At 72.1% G+C, this 14,471-nt stretch overlaps 1 protein-coding gene across 1 annotated transcript; it reads left to right on the forward strand.

Moving 5' to 3' along the window:
* Window positions 1–876: 876 nt before the first annotated feature.
* LOC136996199 (large neutral amino acids transporter small subunit 2-like) lies at window positions 877–12,821 on the forward strand (the record flags this gene model as incomplete). Its single annotated transcript, XM_067317136.1, is given in 16 exon segments — window positions 877–1,146; window positions 2,263–2,467; window positions 2,540–2,691; window positions 4,729–4,820; window positions 4,822–4,855; window positions 5,207–5,360; window positions 6,272–6,297; window positions 6,300–6,396; window positions 6,472–6,573; window positions 7,372–7,446; window positions 7,448–7,466; window positions 7,574–7,670; window positions 7,673–7,722; window positions 10,256–10,406; window positions 10,409–10,432; window positions 12,633–12,821. Coding segments are annotated over 16 exon segments (1,712 nt in total), but the record flags the coding sequence as incomplete, so codon positions are not given.
* Between the last annotated feature and the right edge of the window lie 1,650 nt (window positions 12,822–14,471).

Genomic DNA, 14,471 nt, shown 5'->3' on the forward strand with positions numbered 1-14,471 from the left:
TGGGGTGACGGGGGGGGGGGTTGTTCAGCCTTGAGGGGGTGATGAGCCGCTGTGGGGCTGCGGGCAGGGACGTTTGGGCTCGGAGGCCGCGTGCGAGGAGAGAGTTGGGGGCCGGGAAAGGGCTGAGTTTACGGGGGCGGCGGGCCTCGTCTCCGCGCTCCTCTCCACTCGTGCCGGGCAAAAGTCGCGCCCGTTATCAGCGTCTCGGCTGCGGAGGTGAGGCCGAAGGTCGGCGGCGAAGGAGGGGAGGGAAGGAGGGAAGGAAGGGGGTGGAGGAGGGGGGGAACCGGGCCCCATATTCCCCCCACACACACACACATACAGGCCCCACGGTGGGCTGCCCCACGGCGCGCTTTGGGATGGGACGAGGGGAGAAGGGAGGCGAGCGGGATGGAGGGAGCGAAGAGAAAAAAGGAGACGCGGGGCTGGGGGGGACGGGATGGGGAGGCGAGGAGGGACGGAGCGAGGAGGAGAGTGAGGGGGGCAGCGGGGCAGGGAAGCAGGAGGGGAAGCGGGATGAGGAAGGATGGAGGGAGGGAGGAGGAGGAGCGGGGATGGGGGAGGAAGCAGGAGGAGGCTGCGGGGGGGGGGGGGGAGGAGGGCCGGAGGCCGGGGCAGGCTGGCGGTGTCACTCTCTCCTTGCCCTTTCTCCCCTTGCTCGGCGACGGGGGCGGGGGGGGAGACGAAGGAGGAGTTTGCCCGGAGCTGATCCAAGAGGGAGCTTGGAAGTGGCGGTGGTGGCGGCGCACGACGAGGCACCGGGCGGCGAGCGGAGCCCCGGTGAGCCGAGACCGGCCCCCCCGGCGCGGCCCCCTCCTCTTCCCTCTCCTCCTCTTCCCGCTGCGGAAGAGGGGAAGGAGTAAACAAGTCGGGAAGAGGAGCGCAGCCGCCGCTCCGGGCTCCCCCGCCTTGGTGGGGGGGGGGGGGACGGACAGACAGACGGACAGAGACACGCGCGTGGCTCGGCTCGGGGCCCAGGCGGGCTCGGGAAGGGAAGGGAAGGGGGGGACGCGCCATGGCGGAGGAGGGCGCCCGGCGGCGGGGCAGCGCCCCGGCAAGGAAGGGGCCGCGAGGAGGAGCCGCCCGGCGCCGGCGTCGCCCTCAAGAAGGAGATCGGCTTGCTCAGCGCCTGCGGCATCATCGTGGGTGAGTTGGGGGGGGTCGCGCCGGCCCCCCTTTCCCCCCTCCCTCCTTCCCTCCTTCCTCCCTCCCTCCCTCCTCCTCCTCCTGCTCCCGCTCCCGCCGGCTATAAATAGCCGCCGCTGTCACCTTGAGCCCCCGCCGCGGTTGCGCGCCAGCCGATTAGAGCAGCGCGGCGCTGCCCGGCACCGGGCCCGGGCCACCGCTGGGGGGGGGGGGGACGGGGCTCTGCCGTGACAGTTTGGGGACGTGGTGGCCCTGCCATCACCCTTGGCCTGGAGATGGGGGGTCTGCGGTGACAATTTAGGGGACTCCGCAGTGCTAATTTGGGGACACGTCCTCCCTGCCACCATCCCCAGAGTGGAGACGGGGGTCTGTGGTGCCAATTTGGGACACGTGGTCCCTGCCACCACCCCTGGCCAGAGACAGGGGGTCTGCGGTGACAGTTTGGGGATGCAGGACGCCCCTGGCCCAGAGACGGGATCTGTGGTGACAATTTGGGGACACGGGGCCCCTGCCACCACCCTGGCCAGAGACGGGGGTCCGTGGTGACAATTTGGGGACATTTGGCCCTACCAGCACCCCCAGACAGAGATGGGGGTCTGCAGTGGCAATTTGGGGACATGGGGCGCCCCTGGCCTGGAGATGGGGAGTCCATGGTGGCAATTTGGGGACGTGGGCCCTTGCCACCACCCTTGCCTGGAGACGGGGGTCTGTGGTGCCAATTTGGGGACATGGGACGCCCTGGCCTGGAGATGGGGAATCCACGGTGGCAATTTGGGGACATGGGGCCCCCGCCACCACCCCCGCCTGGAGATGGGGACTCTGTGGTGACAATTTGGGGACACAGGGTGCCCCCGCCTGGAGATGGGGTGTCTGCAGTGCCAATTTGGGGACGCGGGGCCCCTGCCACCACCCCCAGCCTGGAGATGGGGACTCCATGGTGTCAATTTGGGGACTCTGCAGTGACAATTTGGGGACACGGGACGCCCCTGGCCTGGAGACGGGGATCTGTGGTGGCAATTTGGGGACGCGGGGCGCCCCGGCCCGGAGACGGGGCCTGCGCGGTGCCGCTTTGGGGCCCCCCCGCGTCACCCGCCGCCTCCCGCCCCGCTCCCGCAGGGAACATCATCGGCTCGGGGGTGTTCGTGTCGCCCAAGGGGGTGCTGGAGAACGCCGGCAGCGTGGGGCTGGCGCTGCTGGTGTGGGCGGCGAGCGGCCTGGTGACGGCCGTGGGCGCCCTGTGCTACGCCGAGCTGGGCGTCACCATCCCGCGCTCCGGCGGCGACTACGCCTACGTCAAGGACATCTTCGGCGGCCTCGCCGGGTGAGCGCGGCGGCGCGGCGGTGCGCGGCGGTGCCGTCAACGCGCGGCTCACGGCGTCCTTCCCTCCGGCAGCTTCCTGCGCCTGTGGATCGCGGTGCTGGTGATCTACCCCACGAACCAGGCGGTGATCGCCCTCACCTTCGCCAACTACGCCCTGCACCCGCTGTTCGGCGCCTGCGCCGCCCCCGAGCCCGGCCTGCGCCTCCTGGCCGCCGCCTGCCTCCGTGAGTGGCACCGCGTTCCGACCCGGCGCGGTGCCGGCTGTGCGCCTTCACGGGGCCACGTACAGGCGTCCCGGCGCCGCGCGGTGTGTCCGTTCCCGGCGGAAGCGGCGCCTCTGCTCCTTGTCCCGTGTGTGCGCGTGTGTGCGTGGGGGGGTTTTCGCGTGTGCGGGCGGCGCGTTGTCGTGGTGACGCGCGGGCGGCCTGTTGCCGCCTGTCCCCGCGCGCGGGGGGCGTTCGCTTGCGGAGGTGGTGCGGTGTTGTGGTGACGCGCGTGCGTCTTGTCCCCACGCGGCGCCTGTTCTCACCTGGTGACACACGTGTCCCTTGTCCCCACGTTGTCCCCGTGTGGTGCCTGTTCCCGCCTGGTGACACACGCGTCCCTCGTCCCCACGTTGTCCCCGCGTGGTGCCTGTTCCCGCCTGGTGACACACGTGTCCCTTGTCCCCACGTTATCCCCATGTGGTGCCTGTTCCCGCTGGTGACACGCGCGTCCCTCGTCCCCACGTTGTCCCTGCGTGGTGCCTGTTCCCGCCTGGTGACACACGTGTCCTCGTCCCACGTTGTCCCCATGTGGTGCCTGTTCCCGCTGGTGACACACGTGTCCCTTGTCCCCACGTTATCCCCATGTGGTGCCTGTTCCCGCCTGGTGACACACGTGTCCCTTGTCCCCACGTTATCCCATGTGGTGCCTGTTCCGCCTGGTGACACACGTGTCCCTTGTCCCCACGTTGTCCCATGTGGTGCCTGTTCCCGCCTGGTGACACACGTGTCCCTTGTCCCCACGTTATCCCCATGTGGTGCCTGTTCCCGCTGGTGACACACGTGTCCCTTGTCCCCACGTTGTCCCCATGTGGTGCCTGTTCCCGCCTGGTGACACACGTGTCCCTCGTCCCCACGTTGTCCCCATGTGGTGCCTGTTCCCACCTGGTGACACACGTGTCCCTCGTCCCCACATTATCCCCACGTGGTGCCTGTTCCCGCCTGGTGACACACGTGTCCCTTGTCCCACGTTATCCCCATGTGGTGCCTGTTCCCGCCTGGTGACACACGTGTCCCTTGTCCCCACGTTGTCCCCATGTGGTGCCTGTTCCCGCACGGTGACGTGTGCGTCCCTCGTCCCCACGTTGTTCCTGCGCGGTGCCTGTTCCCGCCTGGTGACGCACGCGTTCCTTGTCCCACGTTGTCCCCACGCGGTGACACACATGTTCCTCGTCCCCCATGTGTCCCCATGTGGTGACGCACACGTCTCTCGTCCCCGTACGGCGCTTGTCCCTACGTGGTGACACGTGTCCCTTGTCCTCGCACGTGTCCCTGCACGTCCCTCATCCCTGTGCGGTGACACAGGAGTCCCCCGTCCCCATGTGGCGCCTGTCTCCATGCAGTGACACGCGTCCCTCGTCCCTGCGTGTGTCCCTGCGCGTCCCTCATCCCCGTGCAGTGACACACGCATCCCTTGTCCCCACGTGGCGCCTGTCCCCACGCGGTGACACGTGTCCCTCATCCCTGCGCGTCCCTCGTCCCCGCGCAATGCTACACGTGTCCCTCGTCCCCATGTGTCCCCGTGCGGCTCCCCCGTCCCGTGTGTCCCCATGCAATGACACGCGTGTCCCTCGTCCCATGTGGTGACACGCATTCCTCGTCCTGCGTGTGTCCCTGTGCATCCCTCGTCCCCATGCGGTGACACGCGTCCCTCGTCCCTGCGCGTGTCCCTGCGCGTTCCTCATCCTGTGTGGTGACACACACGTCCTCATCCCCGCGTGGCGCCTGTCCTCGCGCATCCCTTGTCCCCACGTGTCCCCACATGTTCCTCGTCCCCGCGCGGTGCCACACGTGTCCCTTGTCCCCACGTGGCACCTGTCCTGCGCATCCCTTGTCCCCGCACGTCCCTCGTCCCTGCGCGATGCTACATGTGTTCCTCGTCCCCCGCGTGTCCCCGCGCGTCTTTTGTCCCCGCGTTGTCCCCCCTGCGGTGGGGGGGGGTGGCGCAGGCGCCCGGCCCAGCCCCATGCGTCCGTCCGTCCGTCTGTCCGTCCGCAGTGCTGCTGACGTGGGTGAACTGCGCCAGCGTGCGCTGGGCAACGCGGGTGCAGGACGTCTTCACCGCCGGCAAGCTGCTCGCCCTCGCCCTCGGTCATCGTCATGGGCCTCGCGCAGATCTGCAAGGGTGAGCGGGGGCCCCCCCCCCGCGTCCCCCCCCCCGCGTCCCCCCGGGACCCCCCGAGTGCCCCCCAGCCCCCCCCCGTGTCCCCTCTATGTCCCCCAGGCACCTCCACGTGCCCCCTCCTCGGCCCCCCGTGCCGCCCTGCGCCCCCTGACCCCCCTGCGTCCCCTCTGTGCCCCCCCAGCCCCTCTACGTCCCCCCAGGCCCCTCTGCGTGCCCCTCCTCGGCCCCCTGTCCCCCCCCCATCCCCTCTATGTCCCCCCTGACGCCCCCCTGACCCCCCCACGTCCCCCCCTGACCCCCCCACGTCCCCCCCTGACCCCCCCGTCGCGGCGCCCCCCCGTCCCCCCGCAGGCGAGTACGAGTGGCTGGAGCCGGCGCAGGCCTTCTCCTTCTGGCAGCGGCCGGAGGCGGGGCGGGTGGCGCTGGCCTTCCTGCAGGGCTCCTTCGCCTACGGCGGCTGGAACTTCCTCAACTACGTCACCGAGGAGCTCGTCGATCCCTACCGGTGAGCGGAGCCCGGCCGGAACGAACGGGAACGCGCGGCCAGAACGGGAACGGGAGCGCAGGGCGGGAACGGGGCGAGAGCGGCGCCCCGGCAGCCAGGAGCGCAGCAGGAACGGGGGGAGAGGGGGCCCCGGCATCCAGGAGAGTGGGGCAGGAATGGGGAGAGGGGGTCCCGGCATCCGGAACCAGGGTGGGAATGGGGAGAGGGGCCCCGGCATCCAGGAGAGCAGGGCGGGAACGGGGAGAGGGGCCTTGGCATCTGGGAGTGCAGCCAGAATGGGGGAATGGGAATGGGGGGAGAGCAGTGCCCCGGCAGCCGGGAGCGCAGTGGGAACGGGGGGAGTGGAGGGAGAGAGGGCCCTGGCGTCCGGGAGAGCAGCGGGAATGGGGGGAGAGGAAGCCCCGGCGTCTGGGAGCGTGCAGCGGGAATGGGGAGAGAGGGGGCCCCGGCATCCGGGAGCGCATGGCCGGAACGAACTGGGGGAATGGGAGCGTGGCGGGAATGGGGGAAGAGCAGCACCCTGGTGTCCGGGAGCCCGGCGGGAGGGGGGGAACGGGAGTGGGGCAGGAAATGGGGGGAGAGGGGGCCCAGCGTCCGGGAGCATGGGGGGAGAGGGCCCGGTGTCCAGGAGAGCGGCGGGAATAGGGGGAACGGGAGCGGGGCGGAATGGGGGGAGAGCAGCGCCCCGGCGCCTGGGAGGGGGGTGGGAACGGGGAGAGGGGGCCCAGCATCCAGGAGAACGCGGTGGTGGAATGGGGGAGAGTGGCGCCCCGGTGGCCGGGAGCGCAGCCAGAACGGGGCGGGGGGGGGAACGGGAACGGGGGGAACGGGAACGGGAATGGGGGCAGAGCGGCGCCCCCGGCTGCGCCCCCTCCCCCGGCTGCCCCGCGCCTTCCTTCCTCCCCCCGCAGCAACCTGCCGCGCGCCATCTTCATCTCCATCCCCTGGTGACCTTCGTCTACGTCTCCGCCAACGTGGCCTACGTCACCGCCATGTCGCCCCAGGAGCTGCTCGACTCCAGCGCCGTGGCCGTGGTGAGCCCCGCCCCCCTCGGCCCCGCCCCCTCTGCTGGCTCCGCCCCTCCCCTTACATCTCCTCTCCCCCGCAGACGTTTCGGGGAGAAGGTGCTGGGCGTCATGGCCTGGATCATGCCCGTCTCCGTGGCCCTCTCCACCTTCGGAGGCGTCAACGGCTCCCTCTTCACCTCCTCCCGGTGAGCCCCGCCTCCTTACGGAGCTCCGCCTCCCCGGGAACCCCTGGTTGTGGCACTGCTTCCTTGGGAGTCCTGGTCGTGGCTCCGCTCCCTGGCGGAGCTCCGCCTCCTTGGGAGTCCTGGTTGTGGCCCCGCCTCCTTGGGAGTTCCTGATCCTGGCCCCGCCCCCCTGGAGCTCCGCCTCCTTGGGAGTCCTGGCTGTGGCCCCGCCCCCTGGTGGAGCCCCGCCTCCTTGGGAACTCCCCCCACCCTGGCCACACCCCCCCGGCAGAACCCCGCCTCCTGGGCTGGGTGGGGGGGAGGTGAGGAAACTGCCTGGCCCTGGCCCCGCCCCCCTCGCAAAGCCCCGCCTCCCTGGGAACACCCCGCCCCCTCCCTGCTGAACCCCCCCAACCCTTCCCAAAACCTTCCTTAACCCATCTGTGTGGGGTGGGTGGGGCAAGGTCAAGCTCCGCCCCCTCAGTGGCTCCACCCCCCTCGCTGGCTCCACCCCCCAACAGGCTGTTCTATGCCAAAGCTCCCCTGCCCCAACCCATCCATGTAAAGGGGAGGTGGGCAAGGCCAGGCCCCGCCCCACTCTGGCCCCACCCCCTCTGGCTCCGCCCCCGTGCTGACTCCACCCCCAGCAGTCTGTTCCATGCCAAAGCTCTCCTGCCCCAACCCATCCATGTACACGGGGGGGGGGGGGGGAGGTGGGGCAAGGCCAGGCCCTGCCCCCCCACTCGCTGGCCCCACCCCCTCATTGGCTCCACCCCAATAACCCCGCCCCCGTGCTGACTCCACCCCCCCTTCCGGCAGGCTGTTCTACGCGGGGGCGCGGGAGGATCAGCTTCCGGCGCTGCTGGCCATGATCACGTGGAGCGCTGCACCCCCATCCCGCCCTGCTGGTCACCGTGAGTGGGCGGGGCCTGGCCCCAGAGGGGGGGCGGGGCGGAGGGAGGGGCGGGGCCTCGCCCACAAGCCCCGCCCACCCACCCCACGCCCCTCCCCCTTTTTCCAGTGCGCCTCCACGCTGCTGATGCTGGTGACGGGCGACATCTACACGCTCATCAACTACGTGGGCTTCGTCAACTACCTGTGGTACGGCGTCACCGTGGCCGGCTGGTGGTGCTGCGCTGGCGGCAGCCCCGCAGGCCCCGCCCCATCCGGGTGAGCCACGCCCCCCCCTCCGCGGCTGGCCACGCCCCCCGCATCCCCCCCGCCCCCCCGCATCCCCTCGGCGGAGTCCCCACGTCCCCCCTGCCCCACGGCGGCTCCTCTGTGACCCGTGGTGGCGTCCCCCCTGCCCCACAGCGGTGTCCCCCCGTCCCCTGGGACCCGTTGCGGGGTCCCCCGTGCCCCATGGCGGCGTCCTCACGTCCCCCCTGCCCCATAGCGGTGTCCCCCCGTCCCCTGTTGACCCATAGCGGTGTCCTTTGTGCCCCGTGGTGGCGTTCCCTCGTCCCCCTGCCCCACGGCGGTGTCCCTGCGTCCCCTGTGACCCATTGCGGTGTCCCTGCGCCCCACAGCGGTGTCCTCGCGTGCCCCCTGCCCCATGGCGGGGTCCCCTGTGCCCCATGGCGGCGTCCTCACGTCCCCCCTGCCCCATAGCGGTGTCCCCCCGTCCCCTGGGACCCATAGCGGTGTCCTTTGTGCCCCATGGTGGCGTTCCCACGTCCCACCTGCCCCATGGCGGTGTCCCCCCATCCCCTGGGACCCATAGCGGTGTCCTTTGTGCCCCATGGTGGCGTTCCACGTCCCCCCTGCCCCACGGCGGTGTCCCTGCGTCCCCTGTGACCCATAGCGGTGTCCTTTGTGCCCCGTGGTGGCGTTCCCACGTCCCCCCTGCCCCACGGCGGTGTCCCTGCGTCCCCTGTGACCCATTGCGGTGTCTCCCGTGCCCCACAGCGGTGTCCTCACGTGCCCCTGCTCCATGGCGGGGTCCCCTGTGCCCCATGGCGGCGTCTCCCCTGCCCCACAGTGGTGTCCCCCGTGCCCTATAGCGGTGTCCCTGCACCCACGGCGGCATCCCCACGTCCTCCTTGCTCCACAACGGGGTCCCCTGTGCCCCACGGCAGTGTCCCTGTGTCCCCCGTGCCCCATAGCAGCGTCCCCCGTGCCCCATAGCGGCGTCCCTGCGCCCCACGGCAGTGTCCCTGTATATCCTGTGTCCCATGGCGGCGTCCCCACGTTCCCCCTGCCCCACAGCAGTGTTCCCTATGCCCCACAGCGGTGTCCCCCGTGTCCCCCATGCCCCACGGTGGTGTCTCTGCATTCCCCCCCCCCCCCCACCCCATGGTGGTGTCCCCACGTCCCCCCTGCCCCACGGCAGCGTCCCTGTATACCCCGTGCCCCACGGCGGCATCCCCGTGTCCCCCCTGCTCCACAGCAGCGTCCCCCGTGCCCCACGGCGGTGTCCCCACATCCCCGCTGCCCCACGGTGGGGTCCCCCGTGCCCCACGGCAGTGTCCTTGTATATCCTGTGCCCCACAGCGGTGTCCCCTGTGCCCCATAGTGGCGTCCCCGAGTCCCCCCTGCCCCGTGGCGGTGTCCCCTCTGCCCCATGCTGGTGTCCCTGTGTCCTCCGTGCCCCACAGCGGTGTCCCCGCATCCCCCCCCTGCCCCATGGCGGTGTCCCCATGTCCTCCCTTGCCCCACGGCAGTGTCCCCTGTGCCCCACAGCGGCGTCCCTGCGTGCCCCCTGTCCCATGGCGGTGTCCCCACGTCCCCTGTGCCCCACGGTGGTGTCTCTGTGTCCCCCCCCCCCAGCCCCATAGCGCCCCATAACCGCCCCCCCCAGGTGAGTCTCTTCTTCCCGGCGCTCTACCTGCTGCTGTGGGCGCCGCTGCCGCTCCCCCCCCCCCACCCCCGGCGTGTGTCCCAGCCCCATAGCCACCCCATAGCGCCTCCCCCCGCCCCATAGCCGCCCCATAGCGCCCCATAACCGCCCCCCCCAGGTGAGCCTCTTCTTCCCGGCGCTCTACCTGCTGCTGTGGGCGCCGCTGCTGCTCCCCCCCCACCCCCGGCGTGTGTCCCAGCCCCATAGCAGCCCCATAGCGCCTCCCCCAGCCCCATAGCAGCCCCATAGCACCCCATAACCGCCCCCCCAGGTGAGCCTCTTCTTCCCGGCGCTCTACCTGCTGCTGTGGGCGCCGCTGCCGCTCCCCCCCCCCCCCGGCGTGTGTCCCAGCCCCATAGCCGCCCCATAGCGCCTCCCCCCGCCCCATAGCCGCCCCATAACCGCCCCCCCCAGGTGAGCCTCTTCTTCCCGGCGCTCTACCTGCTGCTGTGGGCGCCGCTGCTGCTCCCCCCCCCCCCCACGTGTGTCCCAGCCCCATAGCTGCCCCATAGCGCCTCCCCCCGCCCCATAGCCGCCCCATAACCGCCCCCCCCAGGTGAGCCTCTTCTTCCCGGCGCTCTACCTGCTGCTGTGGGCGCCGCTGCTGCTCCCCCCCCCCCCCCCGGCGTGTGTCCCAGCCCCATAGCCGCCCCATAGCGTCCCCCCCAGCCCCATAGCGCCCCATAGCGCCCCATAACCGCCCCCCCCAGGTGAGCCTCTTCTTCCCGGCGCTCTACCTGCTGCTGTGGGCGCCGCTGCCGCTCCCCCCCCCCCCCCGGCGTGTGTCCCAGCCCCATAGCCGCCCCATAGCGCCTCCCCCAGCCCCATAGCCGCCCCATAGCGCCCCATAACCGCCCCCCCCAGGTGAGCCTCTTCTTCCCGGCGCTCTACCTGCTGCTGTGGGCGCCGCTGCTGCTCTTCTCGCTGTGGTCGGAGCCCGTCGTCTGCGGCATCGGCCTGGGCATCATGGCCACCGGGGCGCCCGTCTACTTCCTGGGCGTCCGCCGTGGGCCCCGGCCCCCGCCCTGCGCCGCGCCGTCGGTGAGACCTCCCCCCCCGCCGTGGGGGGCGCCGTGGGGCGGCTGGGGGGCACGGGGAGCCCTGGGGGGGCTGGGGGAGCCGTGGGGCAGCTGGGGGGCACGGGGAGCCCTGGGGGGGCTGGGGGAGCCGTGGGGGGGCTGTGGGGTGGCTGTGGGACAGGGGAGCTTGGGGGGCGCTATGGGGCGGATGGGGGGCCAGGGGAGCCATGGGGGCGCCGTGGGGTGGCTGTGGGGCACGGGGAGCTGTGTGGGGGCTGGGAGAGCCATGGGGGAGCTGTGGGGTGGCTGTGGGACAGGGGAGCTTGGGGGGCGCTATGGGGCGGATGGGGGGCCAGGGGAGCCATGGGGGCGCCGTGGGGTGGCTGTGGGGCACGGGGAGCTGTGTGGGGGCTGGGGGAGCCGTGGGGGAGCTGTGGGGTGGCTGTGGGACAGGGGAGCTTGGGGGGCGCTATGGGGCGGATGGGGGGCCAGGGGAGCCATGGGGGCGCCGTGGGGTGGCTGTGGGGCACAGGGAGCTGTGTGGGGGCTGGGAGAGCCATGGGGCAGCTGTGGGGCACGGGGAGCTGTGGGGGGGGCTGGGAGAGCCGTGGGGCAGCTGTGGGGTGGCTATGGGATGTGGGGAGCCCTGGGGGGGCTGGGGGGCAGCTATGGGGCACAGGGAGCTGTGGGGTGGCCAGGGGGGGCCGTGGGGCAGGGGGAGCCCTGGGGGGGCCATGGGGCGGCTGTGGGGCACGGGGAGCTGCGTGGGGGCTGGGGGAGCCGTGGGGCAGCTGTGGGGTGTGGGGGGTGCTGTGGGGCGGCCATGGGGCAGGGGGAGCCCTGGGGGGGCTGTGGGGTAGCCAGGGGGGTGGGGGGAGTTCTGGGGGCACTGTGGGGCAGCTATGGGGCAGGGGGAGCCCTGGGGGGGCTGGGAGAGCCGTGGGGCGGCTATGGGGCACGGGGAGCCGTGGGGTGGATGGAGGGCCGGGGGAGTCCTGGGGGGGGCCATGGGGCGCCTATGGGGCGGGAGGAGCCATGGGGTGGCTATGGAGGCTGTGGGGCAGCCATGGGGCAGGGGGAGCCCTGAGGGGGCTGGGGGAGCCATGGGGCAGCTATGGGGTGGCTGTGGGACACAGGGAGCTGTGGGGTGGCCAGGGGGGGCCGTGGGGCAGGGGGAGCCCTGGGGGGGGCCGTGGGGCGGCTATGGGGCACAGGGAGCCCTGGGGCGGCTATGGAGGCTATGGGGCAGCCAGGGGGCAGGAGGAGCCATGGGTGGCTGGGGGGGCTGTGGGGTGGCCGTGGGGCAGCTATGGGGCAGGGGGAGCCATGGGGTGGCTATGGAGGCTATGGGGCAGGGGGAGCTGCAGGGGGCGCTATGGGGTGGCCGGGGGGCAGGAGGAGCCCTGGGGGGGCTGTGGGGCAGCTATGGGGAAGGGGAGCTGTGGGGTGGCTGTGGGGCGGCCATGGGGCCGGGGGAGCCCTGGGGGTGCTGTGGGGTGGCCGTGGGGCAGGGGAGCTGTGGGGGGCGCTATGGGGCAGCCAGGGGGCGGGGGGGAGCCCTGGGGGGGCCATGGGGCAGCTATGGGGCAGGGGAGCCCTGGGGGGCTGGGGGAGCTGCAGGGGGCCCTGGGGGGCGGGCGGGGGGCTGGGGGCGCCGTGGGGCAGCTGTGGGGCAGGGGGAGCCTTGGGGGGGGCTGTGGGGCAGCTATGGGGCAGCTGGGGGGCAGGGGGAGCTGTGGGGGGCAGGGGAGGCCATGGGGCAGCTGTGGGGCATCTATGAGGTGGGGGGAGCCCTGGGGGGGCTATAGGGGCTGTGGGGTGGCTATGGGGCAGGGGGAGCTATGGGGGGCAGGGGGGGCCATGGGGTGGCTATGGGGCACGGGGAGCCCTGGAGAAGGCTATGGAGGCTATGGGGCAGCCATGGGGCAGGGGGAGCCCTGGGGGACGGCTATAGGGCCTGTGGGCTGGCCGTGGGGCAGGGCGGGGGGTGGGGCGACTATGGGTGCTATAGGGCAGCTGTGGGGCAGGGTGAGGTGTGGGGGGGGTTGTGGGGTGGTCATGGGGGCCGTGGGGCAGCCATGGGGCAGGGGGAGCCGTGGGGCAGCCAGGGAGCTTGTGGGGCAGCTGTGGGTCTGGGGGGGGGAGCAGGGGGATGCTATGGGGCAGCCGTGGGGCAGCCGTGGGTCACGGCCTCCCCCCCCCCCCCCCCGGTCGCCCCACAGCTTCGCTGACCCACTTCAGCCAGCGCCTCTGCCGCGTCGTCTACCCCCACGAGGAGGCCCCGCCCCCCGGCGAGGCCCCGCCCCCCGGCGGCAAGCCCCATGGCAACGCCCCGCCCCCTGGCGACAAGCTCCATGGCGACGCCCCCGCCCCCCGGCGACGATGAGCCCCCCGGCGACCCCCGGCAGCCCCTGGCCCCCCAGCCCCACGCCTGAGCCCCCCCCAGCACGTGTGTGTGTGTGGGGCTGCCCCACGGCGCCGCCCCACGCCTGAGCCCCCCCCGGCACATGCGTGTGTGTGTGTGTGGGGCTGCCCCACGGCGCCGCCCCACGCCTGAGCCCCGTGGCGTGGCGCCGCCCCCCCCCCCCCCCCCAGCCTGAGCCCCACGGCGCTGCTGCTGCTGCCCCACGGTACTGCTGCTGCCCCACAGCGCTGCTGCTGCCCCATGGCGCCGCCCTCAGACTCTTCTAGTGCCTTATGCCCCAGCCCCATAGCGCAGCCCTGTGCCCCACGGCGCTGCCCCGCTGCTGCTAGCCGGTCCTGCGCCCCACGGCTCTGCCCCACGGCGCTGCCCCACAGCCCCGGGGCTCCTCAGTGCCTTAACCCCCTGCCCCACGGCGCCGCCCACAGTGCCTTGCCCCCCCCCCTGCTGTGGGGCGCCCCACATCCCCCACCCCCCCCCCCCGCTATGGGGCAGAGCCGGGGTGGCCCCCTCCTGTCAGGGAGGCCCCGAGGGGAGGGGGCGTGGCCAGCGCCTGTCTTGGGGGTGGGGCCGGCCGCGGGGGTGGGGCCTGGGAGGGAGCTGCTGCTGTGGCCCTGCCCCTGCTTGGCCACGCCCCCCTCGCCGCGGTCTGGCCCTGCCCACTGCCAGCAGGCTCCGCCCCCCCGGGCGTAAGGGAACGCCCCCTCCCAAGCACGCACACATGCAGGCACGGTGCTGCCCCCTAACGTCCCGATCCTGCCCCATAGTGCTCCAATCCTGCCCCATAGACCCCGATTCTGCCCCCTAACATCCTAATCGTGCCCCATAGCCCCTGATGCTGCCTCATAGCACTCCGGTTCTGCCCCATAGCTCCTGATTCTGCCCCAGGGGACCCCAATTTTGCCCCCTAACATCTTGATCCTGCCCCATAGCCCCCGATTCTGCCCCCTAACATCCTGATTCTGCCCCATAGCCCCCAATTTTGCCCCCTAACATCCTGATCCTGCCCCACAGCACTCCAATCTTGCCCCATGGCCCCGATTCTGCCCCCTAACATCCTGATTCTGCCCCCTAGCCCCCAATTCTGCCCCCTAACATCCTGATCCTGCCCCACAGCACTCCAATCCTGCCCCATAGCCCCTGATTCTGCCCCAGGGGACCCCAATCCTGCCCCACAGCACTCCAATTCTGCCCCAGGGACTGCAATCCTGCCCCACAGCCCCCTATCCTGCCCCAGGAGACCCCAATCCTGCCCCACAGCGCTCTGATCCTGCCCCAGGGCCCCCCCAGTCCTTCTCTGGGACCCCTTCGTCCTGCCCCACTGCTGCCCCACACCCTCCCCCGAGCCAAACTCCGCTCCCCGCCCCACATCCTCCCCCCCCATCCGCAGGCCGTGCTGGGGCAGCAGCAGCAGCAGCGCCGTGGGGCCGCCCCCCAACTCCTTCCCCCCCATACACACACACACACACCCGGCGCCGTGGGGCGGAGCCGGGCGGCTTTGGGGGCGGGGTTTACGGTGGTGGGGGGAGCCAATGCGCGGGAGTTACGTCAACAGCGCTGCTTCAGGGGTTTTCTACGGAAACGTGTGTTGTCGTGTCGCTGCCGCGCGGCGTCGCCATGTCGCTTGTGGGGGGGGGAG

This window comes from Apteryx mantelli, unplaced genomic scaffold (genome assembly GCF_036417845.1).
Source record: "Apteryx mantelli isolate bAptMan1 unplaced genomic scaffold, bAptMan1.hap1 HAP1_SCAFFOLD_239, whole genome shotgun sequence".
NCBI lineage: Eukaryota > Metazoa > Chordata > Aves > Apterygiformes > Apterygidae > Apteryx > Apteryx mantelli.